Source organism: Pezoporus flaviventris, unplaced genomic scaffold (assembly GCF_033815535.1).
Source record: "Pezoporus flaviventris isolate CSIRO_AGI_PZ_B2104156 unplaced genomic scaffold, CSIRO_AGI_Pfla_v1 ptg000007l, whole genome shotgun sequence".
In the NCBI taxonomy this organism is placed as follows: Eukaryota; Metazoa; Chordata; class Aves; order Psittaciformes; family Psittacidae; genus Pezoporus; species Pezoporus flaviventris.
In genome coordinates, this window is record NW_026892555.1 from 89,291,459 (window position 1) to 89,312,283 (window position 20,825).

The 20,825-nt window shown below is 41.1% G+C and overlaps 1 protein-coding gene across 1 annotated transcript in view; it reads right to left on the reverse strand.

The window, feature by feature from the left end:
• ELOVL2 (ELOVL fatty acid elongase 2) overlaps positions 1-16,480 on the reverse strand; it is a 42,527-nt gene extending 26,047 nt beyond the window's left edge. Inside the window, exon 1 of the mRNA XM_061449454.1 lies at positions 16,319-16,480. Coding sequence (XP_061305438.1) covers positions 16,319-16,321 — 3 coding nt within the window. The 5' untranslated portion in view covers positions 16,322-16,480. The remainder of the gene's footprint in view (positions 1-16,318) is intronic.
• Between the last annotated feature and the right edge of the window lie 4,345 nt (positions 16,481-20,825).

The following is a 20,825-nucleotide window of genomic DNA, read 5'->3' on the forward strand; positions in this document are numbered from 1 at the left end:
GGATTCCTCAATAAGAAGACTGGTTTGTAATTTCTGATGTGAAAAATTAATAGAAAGATGTAAAGTTTGATAAAGAAAGGCACAACTAAATGTAGCCAGAGGTTTTATCTTCAGTAATTACTGCATTTGACCTGTCTAGGTGGCTTGACTTTGAAAAATAGATTTGTTTTCCCCTGGAATATATAGTTTCTCCTCTGAATTGTGTTCATGTAACTTTGAAGTGACAGCACTTGTGTCTAAAGGTTCTCTTACTTAATTGCTGTTTAGAGAAATTCACCATGTGGTTTAGCAATACCCACAGGAAAGTGGTAGGCTGCCAGCACTCTCTGCACCAAGCCTAAAGCTTGGGCAGATTTACCTAAGTCACCAGAAGTGTGCTAGGAGATGCTGTTTACACAGGCAAACTGAATTAATTAAATTTCATCTTGATTTTAGTTCTGTATTCTCTCTACTCAAACATATCTTGCAAGGAAGAGTTAAATCTGCAAAGAGGTCTGGGGTGTAGTGTTGTGGTGGCGATGCTAAGGTGTCTTGATGAGCTCCATGGTCCCAGGCGAGACATCCAAGCTCTCTATGCAAGACACAAGACCTGAGTACCTGGCTGCCTTCCCTGTGCGTGCAGGTGGGCTTGCAGAGGGTACAGAAGCTCCCTTTCTGGAGGGTGGTATCTAAGCTTTCTGCCCCCCCCCCCCCCCCCCCCCCGCCCTGTGATTTACAGCCAGTGGCTGTGTCTGGAGCTGGGTACCTACACAAGCTGTTCCCCTTGCAAACAGACCCAAGGTAAGAAAGTGGTACCCATGTAAAAGCAGCAGCCAGCGTGCTAGGTGTTCCTGTGATATTGCTGTTCACACCTGCCCCCTGTCTAGTCTGTCAGTGGGTTTCCAGTTTGTATTGTCATACTTAAAATGGTCTCTGCCTTGCTGGAGGTGATTGCAACAGTTCAGCAGCAATCTTTCCTCTTAATAATATACCTCCATTCTTTGGCAAGTTATAAACAGGTCTCTTGGCAAACTTGTACCTAAACCAAGCTTCCCTGTGGTCTCCATATACCTCTGGTGAATAATGTCACCTTTTTCCATTTCCACTTGTGCTGAGAGTTCTTTTTGCATGTGTTTCACCCCCAAACCAGACTGGAACATTAAAGCAATAGAAACTGTGAGCCTGGGAAACATCCCTCCTCATTGCCTAGAGTGGAGAAACAGCAGAGAGTCTCAAATCAACAGCTCCCATGGGCAGATCTCTGCTTGCACAGAGAAAAGACAGAAGGTATTTGGCACATTTTCTGCTCAAACAGCTGGTGGCAGAAAGCTAACCCCATCCTTCATTATCTGTTCCTGTGTTATCTTCAGTAGTTTAAATAAAGTGCTTTCCTTCTGGTGAAAGGGAAGAAGATGACCTTGAGGTTGAAAGACTTCCCCGTCCACTTCTGGAGTGTGAGTTTAGCTGGCCGACATAAAGAGTCAGAGGACACAGCTCTCTTAACAAGCCCCTGCTTAGACATCTTATGGCTCTCAGAGTATTAGTCACAGAGAGCATTAAGGGATATGGTGGCCTACTAAAGCCAACATACTTCAAGATTTTCACTTCTGGAGAAATGGCACTAATATTTAGGTTCCTTATGCCTTGGGATTTTCAGTTTTGTTTAGCAAGAGGTCTCTTTTCCACTTGATTTTGCAGTCCTGCTCAGTGCTACACATATTTATCCAATGCACGGGACTAAGGACCTAGGTGGAGGAATATCTGCTTTAATGCTTCTGTCAGGACTCAATTCAGATTGAAGCACCATCAACACCAAAGGTGAATAAGCAGTAAGAGACAACAATTTTAACAAACACACTGTAAGTCTGTAAGCTATTTCAGACTTCAGTCTTTGCTTTAAGACCATGCAATGTGCTAGGAGTCAGAGAAAACATTAGTTTCTCACATAAAATAAGGTAAGCCTTATTTTATGACCATGCTACTGTCAGATCATATATCGTGAGATAAATTGCTTTTGCAAAATTAATCAGCTCTTTGGTTTGTTGTTCCTGTTTTTTTTTTTTAAGTGCAAGGAAAAGGAAATAGGAAGGTTTCTGCACTACAATTGCAGGGGTTAGAATAAAAGTGATTTAAGAACCCATTAATATTTATTGGTTTCCCAAAATCTATTCATAATTCAAGTACTTGAAAGCATTTGGCCTATTACACATATTTTCATTCTTTTATCCTGCAAAAGGCTGAGTGTCACATTGTCTCCAATTCCCTTTCTGGAATCACTGCTTTCAGGATTCTAAAATTTCCAAGTTTTTTCGCTCTGTTCTTTACAATTATATTGCGTAATCACCAAAATAACACATGGTGATCACACTGCTCACAATAGAACTCTTCTGGCCTTAAAAGAAAAGCAGGAGAGAAGGGTTGCTGCTGTGGCCCAATTTGCAACGTGTGTCAGTCGTTTGCACTCCTGAGAACCATATCTCTATAATCCATCTTCTTGCTTGTTATCAGAATTTCAAAATGAAACTGTCACCAAAGCAGATCAGGGCAATCCTTTTAAAAGTAATCCTGCTCAATTCTATGTGCTACACAGGGGAACATCAGCTTAACTTGTAATTAAAGAAGATTTCTCTTGGGAGACCTCAGATGCGGCATGTCAGTTCCCAAGAAAATGGTAGCAATTATTGACCTAATTTTTCCTTTGCTCTAAGAATCAGATTTAAAATGACAGTATGATCTGGGAGGGAGCATAATTCCTATCAGTGATGATGTGCCAAGACTGTATGACTGTGAGGGAATAAATAAAAAAGGAAATAAGTAAAAAATGAAAGAGCAGGTAAAAATTCTGCCTCCTTCTAATAGCCTGAGTGAATAAATAACTTTCTCTGGCAAAGCAACAATCTTTGGGAGCTGGCCTTGGCTTCAATAAGAGAAAGTTTCCTTTGGAGCAGGAAAGTCCTTAAGCTATAAGCAAAGAATCCTAATGAGGTGTTTTTTAGAGAGAAGCTAATTCTGTTATGGTGGCTTCCTTAATGGACTGCTCAGCTCTTGGCAACTTCGCAAGGAGCTGGGAAGACAAATCAGTATCAGCAATATACAAGCCTGCACAGCTTAGCATACCTGTTTCCAAACAACTAGACTGGGTAAAGGATGCCTAACCAATCTATGTAATTCATTAAATAAAGCAGTATATCACTTCTCATTGTATAAGACCAAGACAGCCAGCTGCACTTTGAGGAGCATGGGAAAATAATTCTACCAGAGCAAAGGAGGGTAATTACCATTTTAAGGCTTTGGATTTACCAGATGATTTGGGTTGGGAACAGAATATTCCCCAAAGATATGCCTGGGTGTACAGTGTCTGCCCAACATTTGCCATGTACACAACTACACAGTTTTTGCAACAAAAGCTTGCAGCCTAAATTTAGAATAAAGTTAATAGATAAGATGGGGATAGGGAGTAGATGAAATGGCAGGGGAGAATTACAGCAACAAGTCTGTGAGGCATCTCAGTTTTCTCAGTATGCTGTATCATGATTATTTTGTTTTCCTTGCTATTTGCAGACAGATTTTGTTACTGCTGAGAAGCTGATTTCCTAAGTTGGTATAATGCATGCTGGCCTTTATTTTGTACTTGGCATATATGTTTGGCCATTTTTCTGGAGAAAGCGACCAACACAGAAAACATACCCTTTCTAGTACTGTGAAAATCTCTTCATTTTCTACTGTAACAAACTTCAGGATCCAAGATAAATAGAGGATCCTAAGCCTCTGCACAGGATCTCCTGGCTTGTTAGACAATGAACCTTAAAAAAGCCCTAAACACCAAAAGCAAGAGCTCTGGCTTTCCCACAATCCTGGCAGCACAGGAGGACAAAGGGCACTCTATGCCCAAGAAGTAGGTTTCTTGGTTGCGGTCCCAGATGTCTGCAACGTAACGCTGTGTCCCCATGGTGGGGATTAATGTGCAAGGGGCTGCTTGCCCCTCCTGTTACAGGCAGGGAGGATCAAAAGGGATTTCTAAAACATGTTCCCTGGCTTGGGCTCCTTCCCACTGAATGGTTTTGCCTGAGTTTCTTAAACAGCTTGTGCTAGTGATGAGGGGGAACAAGGCAGGAGTACCTGAAAACCTGCCTGGGTAGCATTTCTAGCATCTCTGGGTAGACACAAAGGTAGGGCCCTGTGGTTTTCTTTTTTAAAGACGTTAAATTAAAATGTTAAAATAAAAAAATATAAACATAAAAATAAAGCCTTAGGGTTTTTTCTTTATGTCTTATACTCATTAACAGACAATTGTCAGCAGCCCTTCAGAAAATTCTATGTCAGAAACTCAACTTGTAAAATATTAACTAAATAATTGTTTAATTAAGTCTTTCATGCAAAGCTAATTCCCTTTATAGGCATGCTTTTGCTAAGGACAGCAGTGGCAGAAGATTAAATACAGGCCTATGAAGCACATAAAAGAAACAAAAGACTCTGAGCTGCTGGAAAACTTGACAGCTATATACATATACGTTATTTAATACCTGTTTTAAACCAAGTCAGGATGTACAAGGTAAAATGGACTTCATGTGTGTGTGTGTATATATATAATGCTAAAGGTACTGTACACAAGAAAATAAATGCAGCACACCTAACTGTGTACTATATTTATAGTCAATGTATTACGAATTTCTGAAGTTCACTACTATTAAAACTATGCTCCTGAGGTATTTTAAAATTGCCATAAGTACTGAATGTGTCCAGAAGAATGTTTTAAGTATAAAAACTTCTGGGAGAAAACAGAGAAATACAGAAAAACTTAGTTTTTCTGACAAAAAATGATGGTCCTGTAAATGCTTTCATCCTCATGAACAAAACCATCTCCAGCTGATGCAGTCACTAAACTGCATTGAACTCTTAATGAACGTAAATACAAACCAAATCGGAGCTAGAGAGCTGTTGTGTTTTAGACACCACAAGAGTTGCTGTGCTGGCTGGAGAATTGGGTTCCAGTGCATCAGCTTCTTAGCTGTGCTTTCCTGGGATGGGAACACCACTATGGACTTCTTGGCAGTGCTGGTTGTACAGCTGTTGCAGATTTCAGATAAAGTGACTCTGGATAACTGAAACTATCCAAACAGAACCTCTTAAAGTATGTTATGCAGAGCTCATGTGAAGAGCCATGCAGGACAGTGACCTGCAGCAAAGGGATGGTGCTGTGTGACTGGGAGCAGTAATCTCATCTGCTGGCACAGCTGGAACAGGAGCAGACAGATGTTCACATATTTGGTTGGCTTTCATAGTGACTTCTTTAGCATAGATCTCCCAAATGAAGCTCCTTCCATCCCGCATTTTTACTGAGCTAAACCACAGAGTTCTTGTTTTCATAAATTTACATTTTCTAAAGATTACAGTCATGTTTCCAAGCTTTTCACTGCCTCAGTAAAACTAGAATTATATTTAAAAGGAATATTGTAAGTTAAGATTATTGCTGACCTCTGTAGAGTTAGAAAACCATGAAAGAAGAAAGTGGGATTAAAACCCACAAACCCAGACCTGTAATAATGCCTGTGTGTATGTTTTGTTTCCAAACCCCTCTACTGAAGGTCTTATTTAATCCTCACATAAAGCTATTGAGTGAGATGAATTCTGCCCAGCTGTATTTCCTTTGTAAAAAACTGTCCTATGAACATTTACTCAAGCTGGGCTAGCTACCTTCCCAATGTATCAAAATCTACCCTGATACATACCCTGGTAACCTGCTGAAGTTATTGAATTGAGGTATAAACCAGGACATATTCCCATTCCCTTGGCATATGGGAACAGACCTGGAAGTCTGGAAGTTCCCTAGCAGGGGGTGGGGTGGGAGGGGTGGGGGTATTCATTGCATAGTTATAACCCAACATATAGGTGTAAATGCAATGCTGGATGCTGAAGAGACCAGCAGAGCTTCACATGGGTATGATGGTCCAGACTCACTATGGATCCACTGCTGGGAGTGGAGTCCTTGTATTTTAGTTTCTCTTCAAAACTCAGAAACAAGGAAACTGGTAAAGTAGCTTAGTGCTGCACGTTATTGTTTGTGCGTGTGTGTTTTCTTTCCATTGCTCTCTGTTCAAAGACTGGTAAAATTGGTTATGTTTTAGTTTGCTTTACCCACATCCTTAAAAGTAACACTGCTGAGTTTACAGATTTGTTCTCGTTCTTAAGGTTTGGGTGAAAGAAATCCAGTTGCAATTATTTGCCCATTAGAGAAATGGGATTTTCTTGGTTTGAAGCCATTTGCTACACCATTTCTTGTAGCTGCTGCCCAAATGCATAGAACCTTTACTGAATCACTTATAGGAATGTAGGTGGAAAAAGGGGAAGGAAAAGAATGGAAGAGAAGGAGGTGTTTGTAGCATACTGCTGTGGATTAGAGAGCCCAGATCCCGTCTTCTAAGGTTTCAGCCTTAATCTTCCACCACATGCAAAGCCTTTCAATTTCACTTCGAGGTCATTACTCATGTACTAAACAGTTTAACTGCTGTGTGACAGATGCAGGTACAAAACTCAGTACAGAAAGCTTTTCAATTGGGGAGTTATGAGTATAATTCACTCTGGGAAAGAAACCTGTGGTTTTAGGTCAAAATATTTGCTTATAAAATTTAATAGCTGTATGCTAAACTTAAAATCAAACACATTTCAAGCTTATGAATTTTAATTGTCCTTTATCTTCTAATTTATCGTTTGATGCTAGATATTGCTTACAGGTAACTGCTGGTTTAAAGAAGTAAAACCAGAAAATTCTAAAGGATGTGCATGTCATAATACCTGAATTTATGGAAAGAAAATATAACTAGAAGACATTCAGAGCTTCAATGGGTATGCTGGTCTTGCAAAACATTGTGTGTCTTTATGATTATGTCCAGTATTAGAAGATCAGCTTTCTTAGTAGAGGCTTCTCACACAGCTTTCTTCATCATTCAGAGGCTTCTTCATCTGACAGGATCAGCCTAAGCTGACCTGTAAAATCAAGTGTCATTGAAGCTTGGAATTTCCATGTGACATAACATCTACATGAGAACTGCGGTAACTGCCACACCTGTCTTGGCTGATTTAGTCACTAAGTGATTCTTAGAGTGAAGAGCCACTATAAGGATAGAGATAGTGTGGAAAAAGATTGGTTCCCTCCATGGTTAAGTATCGATGATGTTCAGCTCTGCCCTGTAGTGGACAGATAGCACGCAGAAGGAAAACAGTTGCTGGCAAGGTCAACTTGAACTGTCTGAGACCTGATATACATCACAGGCACAGATCAGATACCTCTTTCCAGAAAATGAATATCCTCATGAGCTCAGGTTTCCATCAAGTGAAGCAGATGCTCCAAGTCCCTTTAGTTTTGCTACCATTTTAAAGAAGGGAAAGCATCACTTCTTTAGCATTAAATCTGTGTTATTGGCAATCGCTATTTGAAGAGATGACAGTTTCTTGTAAGTAAATGCAATACATACATTTGGTTTACAGGACAAGTTAGAAGCAGCATTGATGGCACCTGCAGCTGATTTAAATATCACTACAGATATCCTTAAAGACAGATAATGGGAAAGGTCTATCCTAAAAAAAACCAAAAACAACCCCCCCTCAAAAACCCTAACTAGCATACACAGAATAATTATTTCCCAGTAAAACATGTCAGACAGAAATAGCAAAGGTAATGGTGGTAAATCTAGCTATTAGATAAAGAATTAAGGTGTTACAGATAAAAAGGAGCAACAAGAGACTTTACCCTGGAAAACAGACTATAGCAGGAAATATACATCTCTGTTTAAGTCTGTGTGATCTGTAAATGTGCTGAGGGAGCAAATGTGTGATAGCTGTGAGAGTTAAGTAGGCAAGTAAAATAAAAGAATTGTACATATTACTGTTTTTAAAGAAAATCCATCTATTTGAAATTATTTCATTTAGGAAGATGCTTAGAAACCAGGATGTCATGTCTGAAGATGTCCTTTGGTACTTTTCCCAGCTAGGTATAATCACTGTGTTATTTGAGAGCTCTAAGTGAATTGAACACTCGTTCTGCTATGCACATTTCTCCTTTGTAATTTAGACTCAGTTATCTGCAGTATTAACCTGAAGATCTGGACCAACTGGATGTTGATCAAAACATGTCCCTAACTGGCTTATTGAATCAAGTGCAAGATCATTTTGGGTAATAAATTCTCAAACCTTTTTTAATTCTGTACTGATGCACGAAGCATCATAGGTGTTTCATGATCTCACTTTGCTTTCTGCAACACAAATGCCCATGTTGTGGCAAGTACTTTTCTATTTAGCTCAGTATTGCTAATTTACATGGCATCATGACTTCAACAATATTGTATCTTCTTCACTTTAAGCACCTTATTGCATCCACTGAGAACTGCTGAGACTCGCATTTGCAGTGTGTTCATATTTGGAGGAGGAGCACTGAGGGGTGAGGAGATGCCTTTCAAAAGGAACAAGAGCACATGAAGACCTGCATTTGCTGAAGAGTAGGGGACTTGTATGGCTTTGTTGGTTCCAGCTGATCAGGATGTTCATCATCCTACTGCGTGCTCAGGAGTGGTGGAGTATCTTTAAGGGCTTGCAAGCACACATAGAAAGTTTCAAGCAAGACCTAAAGTTTAACGAGACAGAACTCTGAAATATTTATACTCTTTTAAACATACAAAATGCACTTGGAGACAAAATGGGATGGTGCTGCACTGCTTCCCTCCTACATCCATCCTTGTGACACTGTTCTTTGGTTTGGCTTTCAACTTTGCACCTTCCCATCAAAACACTTTCTGATCTGAACTCTGCCATTTCCCAAAGGTGTCTGGCAAACAGAAGGAAATGACTTCCCACTTGATGAAAAAGAAATTTTTTTGGGGGGAGGAGGTATTAAATGTAATCCTGAGAGGATATTTCAGTGATACCCGATTTGAGATAAAATTATGCTGTTAATTTAGTAAATGTAAGCTGGGAAAAAGTGGTGCTTTTCCCTCCAGGGTAGAATATGGGGGATATTTGTGAGAATTTCCTTTTAGTTATTGTAAGCAAAATAACTCTAATATAGCCTTCCATCTTTCAAGGGTTTTTTGCAGATGCTATTAAAATGCAGGCTTACAAAGTCTCCAGCAGTAAGGAAGAAATAACTGCACTAAACCAGAAAGGTCCTCAATATTGCTTTTCCGCGTGGAATGGGAAACTACTGATGTTTTGCAGAGGAATAAAGCTAAATGCTACCTTTTCTATTTCCCTGCACAATTTGCCCATTCTTGAGTCAAGTTTCAAATGTGTTTCAGCACCAAGAAATCACAAGTTATATCTCAGCTTTCAAAGTGCAGCATGAATATCCTGTGATGCTTTTGACACATATCAGAAAAATAAAATTTAAAAAAGAGAGGAGATGTAACTAACCTCCTGATAGGGGTCTGAGAATTGACCTCAAAGGAAAGAGAGGTCTGAAAACTGAACACAATGCCACAAAACTAGATGTGTGATATACCTGACTTACCTATTTTGGGGGATGAACTGATTCAATGCTACCTTCTCATGGCTCTTAATCACCGAGCTTCCAGATAAAGCCAATAGCTCCAGTATTTGAAGAGGCAAAATTTCCAAGGTTGCTTTTGAGGGTGGATCCAAAATCCTGTAGTACCTTTTTTTTTTTTTTTTTTCCCCATGAAAGGACCTGATTTTTGGGAAGAGATTTGGATTTCTTAAGTAACTCATATAGAATAAAGTGTCGATTAGGACAGCGATAACTGCTGAAATTGAAACCACCTGCACACAGGCAAGTTAAAAGACTCTTCTTCTGCTTTCAGCAGCAGTAGAGGGTGGGAAGAAGAAAGGAACCTATGAACTCTTTCTTAATCTGAACTGTTTTTTTATCTACGTCATTTCTGATGTCTTAGATTTTTTTTTCTTCCATAAACTTAAAAAGATGGAGGTTTTGTCTGGCTTGTGCATAACCTTCTGTCAGTATTAAAAGATACAACTCAGAAAGAAGTCTAGTTGAGTAAAGGAGGTACTCCTAGGTAAGAAAGGGCTGATTTTAAAACCAAGTACAGTGTCTGGTACCAAGTACAGCAAATCAACACAGAAATGCTACTCTAGGAAGACACATAGTCCTAACAGCTGAGAGGAGAGAGGCAGCTGTTCCTACAAGCATTGCATGGGTTATTTTTCATACTAGACAAGCTTCTGAATTTGGGGAGGAGGGTGATTTTGAGTGGCCAGTCAGTAGTTCAAATTGACTAAACTCTTTATTACATAAAGAGATTTCAACAATAGATTGATAAGCATATATATAAGAAAATAGAATTAACGTATTCCCCCCCTCCCCCAGTTGCATGGATTGTTGACAGGCACTCAAAAAAAATAAACTGGGCCCAATAAAACACTGTTCCTCCACAAATACTGACTTGTAGCAGATGCAGAATTTGCACAACCTCACACTTGACCTTTTAAACTGCAATAGGAATAACTTGGCTGGCTGCAGCCAGCAATGGAAGAGAGAGCGGGTATGGATGGTGTTATTCAGAACTGCCTTACCAAAAAACGTGCCAAATCCATGACATGGAAATCACCCTCGACAACTTTGCCAACCATTTATTTCCTGCCAGTTTGAAGGCACTTCTCTTTTTGGAATACTTGTACCCATGCTCAGAGCAGAATACAAGAAGCAAAGTATTTTTTTACTTCAAGGTGGCTGTGAAAATGCACATATAATAGAGGGAAATAAAGTAACAGAATCCGATGTGTGTTTTCCAAAGTGTCACTTGAGAACACAAACCAACAATTTAACAGGAAAATATCTTCTTTTTCTGTCAAGTGGGCCTTTTTATTTATTTTTTTTTTTTTTCTTTCCATTTCTCCCTTAAATCCTTCAGGGCAAAAACCTGGATTTCAAATGCTAATTCATGTTTTGGACTTCAATCATGATTAAATAAGACTGGGTGTGGAGAGGGAAGGAAATTACTGTTGATTTTCAGGTTTAATAAGGAAGACAAAAACAGCATATGGAAGTTCTTTTATATCTCCTCCTCCAAAACAGTTCTAAATTTACCTCTTTTAAAACCCTAAATCAGGCTAATGAGCTCCAAGAACACTTCTTAAAATTGTGTGGAATCATAGGGCACAGTCTGCTGGCACAGGATAAAAGGGTGCACAAGCTAATTAGCTCCCTTCCTCCTTTAACACCAATAATAGGTATCCTAGAGTTTAATCCACGTATAACTGGAATTTTAAAGCCCCAAACCCTTAAACCCCTTATACCATGGAAACACCCAGACTGGTGTTTTTCTCAAAACAAAATAAAAATGCTAATGACTATGCTGCACAGTAAGGCCCTAATGACACAAAATGTCTGTAAACTGCATCAGTTATTGTCACATAGGGGAAATAAAAACAGCTGTAGACTTTTCTTCATGTGCGTAAGTTATTCCTCCCCATTAGGTTTCTGTACCAGTTTGTCTTTGCTAGCTGCAAAGCATCATGCATGGTAAGTACACTTCAGGGGCCCTCGAAGAACTTGGGAAAGAATGGTTTTGTTAAGTTTCCTTATGCTTGGTTTTAGGATATTTATTTAAAACTTGGCCACTGTACTTCCAACTTCCATTTCTTGCTGTGTTTGGCTTTCAAATAATGACACAGAATATAAAGTAATTCTCGTTTCTTTTTCATAACTGCTGTTCTTAGCGGGAAAAACCAAAATGTGTCCCAACATTGATGTAAACAGTCTTAAATTTTCATTACCTAATTAAACATCTTCATATAGAAATTTCTGCCCCATGGGGTTTGATTTCCTTCAGTTTGTGACATATTTTTACCATGGTCAGTTTTGACTGAGAAAGAGGAAATACAATGCAGGTTAAAAGTTATTAGCCAGAATAAGTTAATGTTGTTTTTTTTTTTAAATCACGCAGTAGTTATTAAATGGATATAAAATCATAATTTCGGTATTAATGCCAATATAATGTTAATCATCATGTTCTTGAAGATGTAAATTGTTCCCTTTTATCCTCCTAAATCTAAGCATAACTAGTCCTCAAAACTCAACTGTTTTTTTGCTGTTACTTATGGAGGTAAGAAGCCCCACAGAAGACATAAATATTCACTTTATTTCATACTGAACTCTACCCTACCAGCTATGCAGCAGTCCTGTGGGTAAAGACTCAGTCTCTCAGATACTGTGGCCCCTGTATTTAACATATGATAAGGCAAGCCATGGGGGTGTATGTAGATAATGGATTTATAAGCTCAGCTGCTGCCAGGTGCTTACAAATTGGCTGATAAATTTGGTATGCTTGAAGTCTGAAGTGCGATATTCATAAAGTGGCAGAGCTGCAGGCCGTAGTCTCACAAGTTGTTTCTTCTCTGTTGCAGGTGGGCAATCCTACTCGTGCCCTTCCACCACTACCTCACAAGGCAGACTCATGCCAGCAGCTTTCTGGCTCTGAACAATAAGTGGTACACTTAGTTTCATCCTCCTAATTTTCTTCCCTTCTTCTTTACCTTCTTTAATTACAAGTCAGGCTGCACTTTGTCACTGAATACGGACTTCGGACTCTATTTGTATGAGGCCTACCAATGTCTCAGCTTCGAAATGAGTTTTATAGGCAGTGATTAACAAAACCCTCATATAGCATGGTATGAAAGCATCAAGAAAAAATTCTACATGATGTGATTCTGTTGAAGTAGCTGTCTTAGATTAGGGAATAAGACAGCCCTTTATATCTACATTAATCTGGGGTTTACTAATTCCTAAAGAAAACACTACTGGAGGTTTTTTCCTAACTCTTAGTTGAGTCAGAGGTTCAATTTTAAAGTGTTTGCATCTGATTAACTTTTTTCTTTAATAAGATCCAGAGATGCTATTAAATTAAATGAACATAAAATCAAGTGCCTGATGAACAACAGGAGTCCATTTCTTTTCATAGGTCAGACTGCTTGTAATGAAGATACAATGATCAGTCTTAAAGAATCAAAGGATCTTCCCAGAGATGAATGAGATCAACACCAAGGCCAACATGCGGATTTTGATAAGCAGGTATCTGTAACTAACTATGCAAATGAAACACTGGACTCTTATTTCAGGCCCTAGAGGGTACTTTTAATCAACCACATCTTGTGCAAAAGGCTTCAGTGCATCTTTTTGAGTTTCAGTGCAAGTACTCATGTTCCTTTTTTCTATGCGCAGTTTCTGAGTATGTTTTCTCATAGGTTATTAATTCTGTATCAGCTGGCATAACTTTGACTTGATGCTGTGGTTCCGGATGGCAGGGCTACAGAACTCTGCTGCCTTTTCACTGACGGAGATGGAGAGATATTGTTAGGAGTGGGTGCTGTAGCACCGTTTCCATGTCAGTCATGGATTTGTGCTGGATTGATCTCTGCCTACAGAAAATATTCTCTTCCAGTTTGCGTGTCAATGTTCAGGGGCTGGAATATTGTCTTTGCAGCATTCTCTTTCAGGAAGTGCTATGGGCAATTAAGAAATACTAATTATTAATTAGTATTTTAGGCAGGGCTTTAGTTTGGTTACTGCCAACAAAGAAGAGAGATTTGTTGCTGTCCAGGGCCCTTTCTGTATGTCCTGCAATCAGTGTATGCCCATATCAAGCACCATACCTGATATGGTGGCTATGATACTTATGAACGTTTAGAAGAGTTAGTGCCTGTCTTCACTGAGTTCAAATTACACTGGTTATCAAAGTCTCTTAAATTCCCGAAGTCTCTTGGGAATTTAAAAAATATTCTAGCTCCTGCCTATATAGTCCCTCTGCAACTGGATTGTTGTAGGGGTACAGATACTTGAACCTATTAAATACAGTTTCACACCAATCTCATGTTTATGCTTACCTTAGTGTTACCTAGCCTTTTTGTAAGTATTAGTTGTCATGCAATGTGCAAGGTTATACACTCTTGTACTCCATAAAAGTGGGATGTGACCCCATGGAAAATATACTGACAAATCAAAATTTGTAATCGGTTTAAAGTTCAAGGGTGCAGCCAAATCCTGAGCCAGGGTAATTTGACCTAGATTCACTGAAGTAGATCCGCAGTGAACTACACAAACAGAAGAACCCTGTCCCACTGTGGTTGCTGTCATATGGTGGGGATCCCAAGGAAACACTTAAAGCCTGATGAATGCTGTGGTTTGCTGCTTCAGCAAAATGAAATTTCAGATTTAAAAAGAGTAAGTTTCCTTCTGCTACTTTCTACAAATAATAATGACTGAACACCCAGGATGCTGAGGAAACTCTCTCAGTTGAGTTGAAGGGACACTAGCAACATACGCGTGCTCATTTCTGTGCCACTACAGAAGGGAGTGTTAAAACACTGTTTCCACTACTTGGGTCAAAAATCTACATTTGCCATTCATTTGCTCCCGATATCTTTGGTAGTATCATCCTGTGTCTTTGTGTCCCCCTGCCCCCAAGCTCCAGGTCCATCTAGACATCGACATGCTGTAACTTTTAACCCCATATTAGCGCAATTGCAAGAGTTTTCATCAGAAGTTCAGAGTTTGGATTCAGTAGCTAATGTTCCAAGGACACTCTTTACAAATTTTAGAACAAAGCAACCTTCAGTCGTCACACACCCTCACAGATTTTTCCCAATTTTTCCATTCTCCCCCCATAATGCCTGCATGTGTGACTAATAAGGCTTGGGAAATCTCAGCAATTTTTCAACACTAAGGTTACTGGAGATACAGAAGAGCAGAACTTGCTAATAGCTCTGGTGATTTCTGTATATTGCTGACAGCTGTTTGAAGAATATTTTTGAGATTAATTAAACAGTTTTAAGAACCAGAAATAACAGGTTAAAGGTATGCCTCAGCTATCATTTCCATTAGTATAAATACAAGGTTGTCTATGCCTATGTATGACAGTGAATCTTTCCTTGACTTGCACCGGTGTAACTGACTTCATCTCAGTCCTGGAAGGAATCAAACTAAAATATTTAAACTGGCTCAGGCTATTTTAACTTTCTTTCCAGGGGACTCAGCACTTCTGAGCACCTGGATGTTAGCTGTACCAGTTACTGATAAATAATGCGCATTACCTTCTGCCACACCAGGTGTTGTAACTGCCTTCACTCTATTGAGGAAGACACTATCAATGGCTGGTGTTAGCTTTGGCTTTGTGCAGTTATGGTAACTTTGTCATGTATTTTGTGTTTATGTTTCACCCTACATGATAAGAAATAGGAATTCAATAATGTAGTGGAAAATCATTCAGGGGGGCCTAAGCAGCATAAGGTACTGCACTATTCGTGATCTTCATTCATTAGAGTCTTTCCATTGCTATCATCCTGAGTTGATTGCAAATAGACTACATAGGAGCAAAAGATTCATACTGACAGCATGTGGATACATGACAATGAGGAAGAGGACTCCTGTTAATTAATGAAAAGACTATTTTAATATTATTCACGTCTGAATTGGTGGGATATGGGAGAACTGCAAATGGCTTTTTATGTACAGAAGGCAGAATTTACTATATATGATGCGAAGGCATTTGGAAAAAAAAGTAGTAAAACGTATTTTTAATATTAAATCATATGTAGGAAAAACTATGTTCTGCTGTGAATTGTGTTCCAAGCTTCTGATATGACAAGCTTGGACAAGTTATTCATCCCACTGTACCTCAGACTTTACGGCTGCAAAATACCTCTATGCTACTGTTCTGCTTTGTCAGGTCAGTCTTACACTTCATGCATTACTGTTTATAAACAGGATCAGCTCCTCTGGGGAAGTTACTATGGCTGCAAAGGCACAATGTGCTATGGGGAAATGGTCCTACTCCCTCAATAGATGACTGCATGGTCCCACTGTAACTGTTAAAATGCTGAACTGAAACCTAAACCTCTATTGTTCATTCATTACCTGGAAGAATAGTAAGTGTTCCGCTACAGACTGTGCGGCTAACGCAAGAGGCTCTGTTAGCATACCGCCAGGAATAAGCCGTTTATGTAACAAGCTCAAGTGCACCTCGAAATAGAGAAACCCGTGAGCGTGGAAGGGCGGCGGGACCGCCTGCGCGGGGGGGCACATCGCTCGCTCCCGCCGCCCGGTTCCCCCCTCTGACCGCCCCCGCACGGCCCGGCCCTCCCGCCGCCTGGTTTTCGGAGTGCATGGCCGTGGGGGGGGTGCGGCTGCAGCTCAGAGCATCCGCACCACCCTCCCGCCAAATACCCCAAACCCACTCCAGGGCCCTAACGGGACCCGTAGGAGTGGGGGTCAGGGACCATGAAGAGCAGTCAATCAACCGCGGGCGGGGAGCGGGCCGGGGGAAGGGAACGGAGCGAACTGGGCTCAGGGTCCCCGGTGGCGGAGGGGGACACTCACCATGGCGGCGGGGCGGAGGCGGCGGAGCGCTGTCCAGGGTATCGGCCGGCTCGGCTCGGCTCGGCTCGGCTCGGCTCTGCCGGCGCTGCCCGCCGCGCCCGCGCTATAAGGCACCGCCTCCTCCCCGGCTCCGCCGCGCCCGCCCCCGCCTGCGGACACATGGCGAGAGGGACCGATCCCAGACCCCGGCTCCCGGCAGCATCGCTCCGCCGGCGACGCCCAGGGTTCCCTGAGGGTCCCCGCTGCGCACAGGGAGCCGGTGGAGCGCAAAGAGGGCAGGGAGATGGTGGCGCGAAACGTCAGGGAGGTGGGGATGCAATAGCTGAGAGGGAGCAGGGGTCCACAGAATCACAGAATGGTTTGGGTTGCAACGGACCTTAAAGACCACCTGGTTCCACCCCCGTGCCATGGGCAGGGACACCTTCCGCTAAACCAGGTTGCTCAAAGTCCCATCCAACTTGACCTTGAACGATTCCTGGGATGGGGCAGCCACAACTTCTCTGGGCAATGAGTTGAGCAACGCTGCTCCACCACAGCCCTAGGCATCTCTGTGGATATGGACATGGCAAAACTGTTGGGCAGATTAATTTCAGAGGGGTCTCCACTGGCAGGCTGGTTTGGGAGCAGACAGGGTCATGGGCTGGCTGCTGTGATACTGACATGACCCTGTTGTATTTAACAGAGGGTTCGGTCTATAGCCCAGCACTTACTCATATTTGCAGTTGAAGTTCTCTGATCTGAAGCCCTGAATCCTCCACACAGTGTGCCAAAGTGAGATCGATGTTGCCCCACCGTCTAACTGTGTCAACTCCCCAGAGATCTATTAGGGAGGAGTTGATAAGCAAATGTTGATTTCAGTTAGCTAGGGAAGAGGTAGAAATCATGCAGGGCAGGAGGTACTGACCCCATCACAACTCTACTGCTGATACAGAACAGAAAATGATTGGGGAAGAGGAGAGGCTTGTGCTTGGTGGAACAAACACAAAATTTCATGGCTTCAATCATGCCTGATTTTTGCTCTAAATGCTAATGAAGCCTTATATCTCCTATAAAACACTTATTTAAACTATCACAGCTTATTGAAAATGTCCTGCTTCTTTTTCAATTTTTAATAAAGCAGTATTTGGCATTTGAAATCAAAATAATCTTTCTTAAAATATTTAACTTCTTCATTTTTATCCTATTTTATAAATTAAAACTTGTAAAAAATTACACGTTCAGACATGCACTGCCATTACTGCCCTCTCAGCTCTGTCCATAGTTTTATTGACTATAGCTCATAGTCTTTCCTGGTTTCAGTGTTTCAAGAAGTAGAAATAACCTAAGAGGTCCATGTGTGGTGCAGGACAGGTGACATCTTCACACCCTAAAGTGTACTTGATGTATAGATGGGCTATATTTGTCCAAAATGAAGTGCTGATGTTCTAAACCCTGAGACTTCCTTTCTGGTAGGCTTTGCCCATGTACTACTTCATCCCCCCCTCATCCCTGCTGGCCCAAGCTGCTGAGACCCACCAAAGGCTGTGAGAATGGCTGGCTTCCCAGGGCTGCCAGCCCAGCAGTGACGCTGCTAGGAGCTTCACGTGAAAGCATGTCCTCGTGTGACTTCTAGCCCACTTTTACAGATGCAAATTTGTTTGCTCAAGCTTCCAGCTTCCAGTGTATCAGTCTAAACTGGACTGCCATGATTCCTGAGGTTGACCTGCCAGCCTTTCCTCCAACTTATCTTTTTGTTAGGTTATTCATTAAATTATTTCTGCATTAGCACAGACCATCTCAAAATATTGACAAAAAAATACCTTTTGATATCTATTCTGCCCTCAGAGTAACCGTTCCCTCAGCAGAAAATTTCCTCTTTGTCCAAGAGATTTTTCCATAGGTGCTGTGGAGCAAGGAGCAGTTTGGAAGCTGACTGACAGAGAAACATAGCAGTGATTCAGTGCAGTGGAATACTTCAGCCTCATAATTTTTGTTCCCATTTCTTTACAGTCCAAACAGGCTGGAGTTAGTGTGTCAAGCCAAACCCAGATCTAAGAACAGGGTAATACAAACTATTTTTATTATTGTTTTTCTTTGACAAAAATAGAAAGGAAACATGCTGAATTTTGCTAAAGATCAAAGACTTTTAATTTCTAGGGTTCCTTGTGCCTGACACATTATATTAATACTAATCAATGTAATTTTCTTCCATAGTAACAATTGATTTTATTGAAACTGTAATGTCAGGTACCTACCACTGATCAGCCAATGAAGACCCACATATGAAACAAACAGGATTCTTGTGGCATCTCAAAGAAACTGTAATAGTATTATTGATACTTTTATCTAATGGCCTGAATTTGGAGATTTAATGGTTGTGGCAGGATATGGATTCATCAGTTTTGTATGAAGGGCAATGTCATGCATTTAGTTGGAGCCCGGGCACTGGGCGTAGCAGAGCCCTGCCACGCACATGAGTTTTGACTGGTTGTCGAATAGCATGTTGTCATGAAAGGAAGGGTGGAAAATTCAACATGCGTAAAAATGGAATTGCATAGCTCCAGCTGAAATTCCCCAAAACCAAGGAGAGCAACTGGAAGCAATTAAAGCCGCACTTCATTCTGAGGTGATGATGAAATGCCACAGGGGGTTAGCTTGAGTCCTGATGGTATAGCGGTTGTTGTAGGTTGGACCACATCACAAACAACTTACAGAATCGCAGAGGCCTGAGGTTGGCAGGGATCATCTGGTCCAACCTCCTGCTCAGGCAGGGTCCCCTACAGTCAACTGCCCAGAGCTGCGTCCAGTTAGACTTTGAACGTCTCTGCTCCATAGGAAAAACATTATTGAGCTGCAATGAATTCAGAGCTCCCAGGTCCCATTGGCCTTGCAGCTCAGAGGGAAACAGGGTGGACAAGGTACCACTGATCAGCCAGCTACCAGCAACTCTTGGCTCCTGCTAAGTGTCCATCAGTAGTATTTAGCTTTAGTTTGGAAAATAAATGTGACATCAAGACATGTCGCCCATTGCCAAGCACTGCTCTTGATCATGATCTCCTCCAAAGCCTGGAATTTAAACTCAGGACCTGCCTCTTTCACAGAACTGTCGTGTCAGGAGCATCTGTACAACTCAATGGCAAAGTGCCTCTTCTTTCCTCTAGCAGCTAGTTCAGACAAAAGAGGTTACCCATTCTTTTTCTCATTTTATGGGCACAGGACAATGGTTATGTACCTAAAGATCCCGGCTCTGCTAGTGATCCCATGGGGAGTTACCAGGTCAATGTGACAGAATTTCTGTTAGCTCTCAGTGAGTGCTTGAGAACTGTCAGTAATAAAACTGCATGGAATTAAATCTGAGTAACCAGGCTGAAGCAAAAAGACTGTAATTTATCAAAACTGATTTGAAAGTTTGTCCTCTTTTTTTGAATCTGGTATGCAAAGTTCTGTCTACAATGTACTTTTTTCTATGCTTTTCATTTTTGAAACTATAGCTGGTGTGATCTGTCTGTACAGCTAAAACTAAAACTTGTATTAAATTGCTAGCTGCAAGGGTGTAAAATAAAACCCAAGACACAATAAACTTGTGCTGAAGGAAGTATTTAACTTAGCAGTTGCACAGCTTTGCAGGTTTTGAGATAAATATTATGTTTTAGCACCCTCTTCTGGAACAAAGTAATACTGCCAGTATGGACACTAAAAGGGTTTGCTAAAGCCGGAAAGCAATTGCTAGGTGTCCACGAAAGTCCTTGGCTGCAGTCACATATACAGTTTAGTTATATAGTTTCTTATTCTATAAATTTACATCAATTTTTCTCATCCCTCTTTTGCTTATCGTCTTTATATAAATAGTCTGTATTATTTAATTAAGGCAGCTAAGAGCTGGGAAAAGGTCTGAATCAAAAACTGAAGCTGAGCTGTTGCAAAAGACTGCAGTTGTATGCACAGTTCCTTGTCTGCATGTCTCCTGTGAGGAGCCTGGTGGTGGTAACTTGCTGTGAATTGTGGATGGACCTGAATGATCTCCCTCATACCTGCCAATATTTACTATTAGGGTAGCATATGTGGGATCCAGTTTGGAATCATCGTCATGCTGTGTTGAAACCTACACGCAATCACAGTATGATGCATAATGGTGAAATACAAAGGAAAGGGGTGGAAGGATGCTGCTGTCTGTACTCCTGCCCTGGGAAGTAGAAATGTGTTAATGCCAGAAGAAAGTTGGACGGGGGCAAGTCACCAAGTATATTCTGAGTAGAAGAAAGGGCTACACTTCATACAGTCATAGAATCACCTATATTGGAAAAGACCTTTAAAATCACCAAGTCCAACCACTACCCCAGGACTGCCAAGTCCACCACTAAATGTATCACTGAGGGCATCTACACAGTTTGTGAACTTCCAGGGTCTGTGATTTTACCAGTGCCCTGGCAGCCTGTTCCAATGCCTGATAATCCTCCCTGTGAAGAAATTTTTCCCAGTATCCAATCTAAACATCCCCTGGTGCAGCTTGAGGCCGCTACCTCTCATC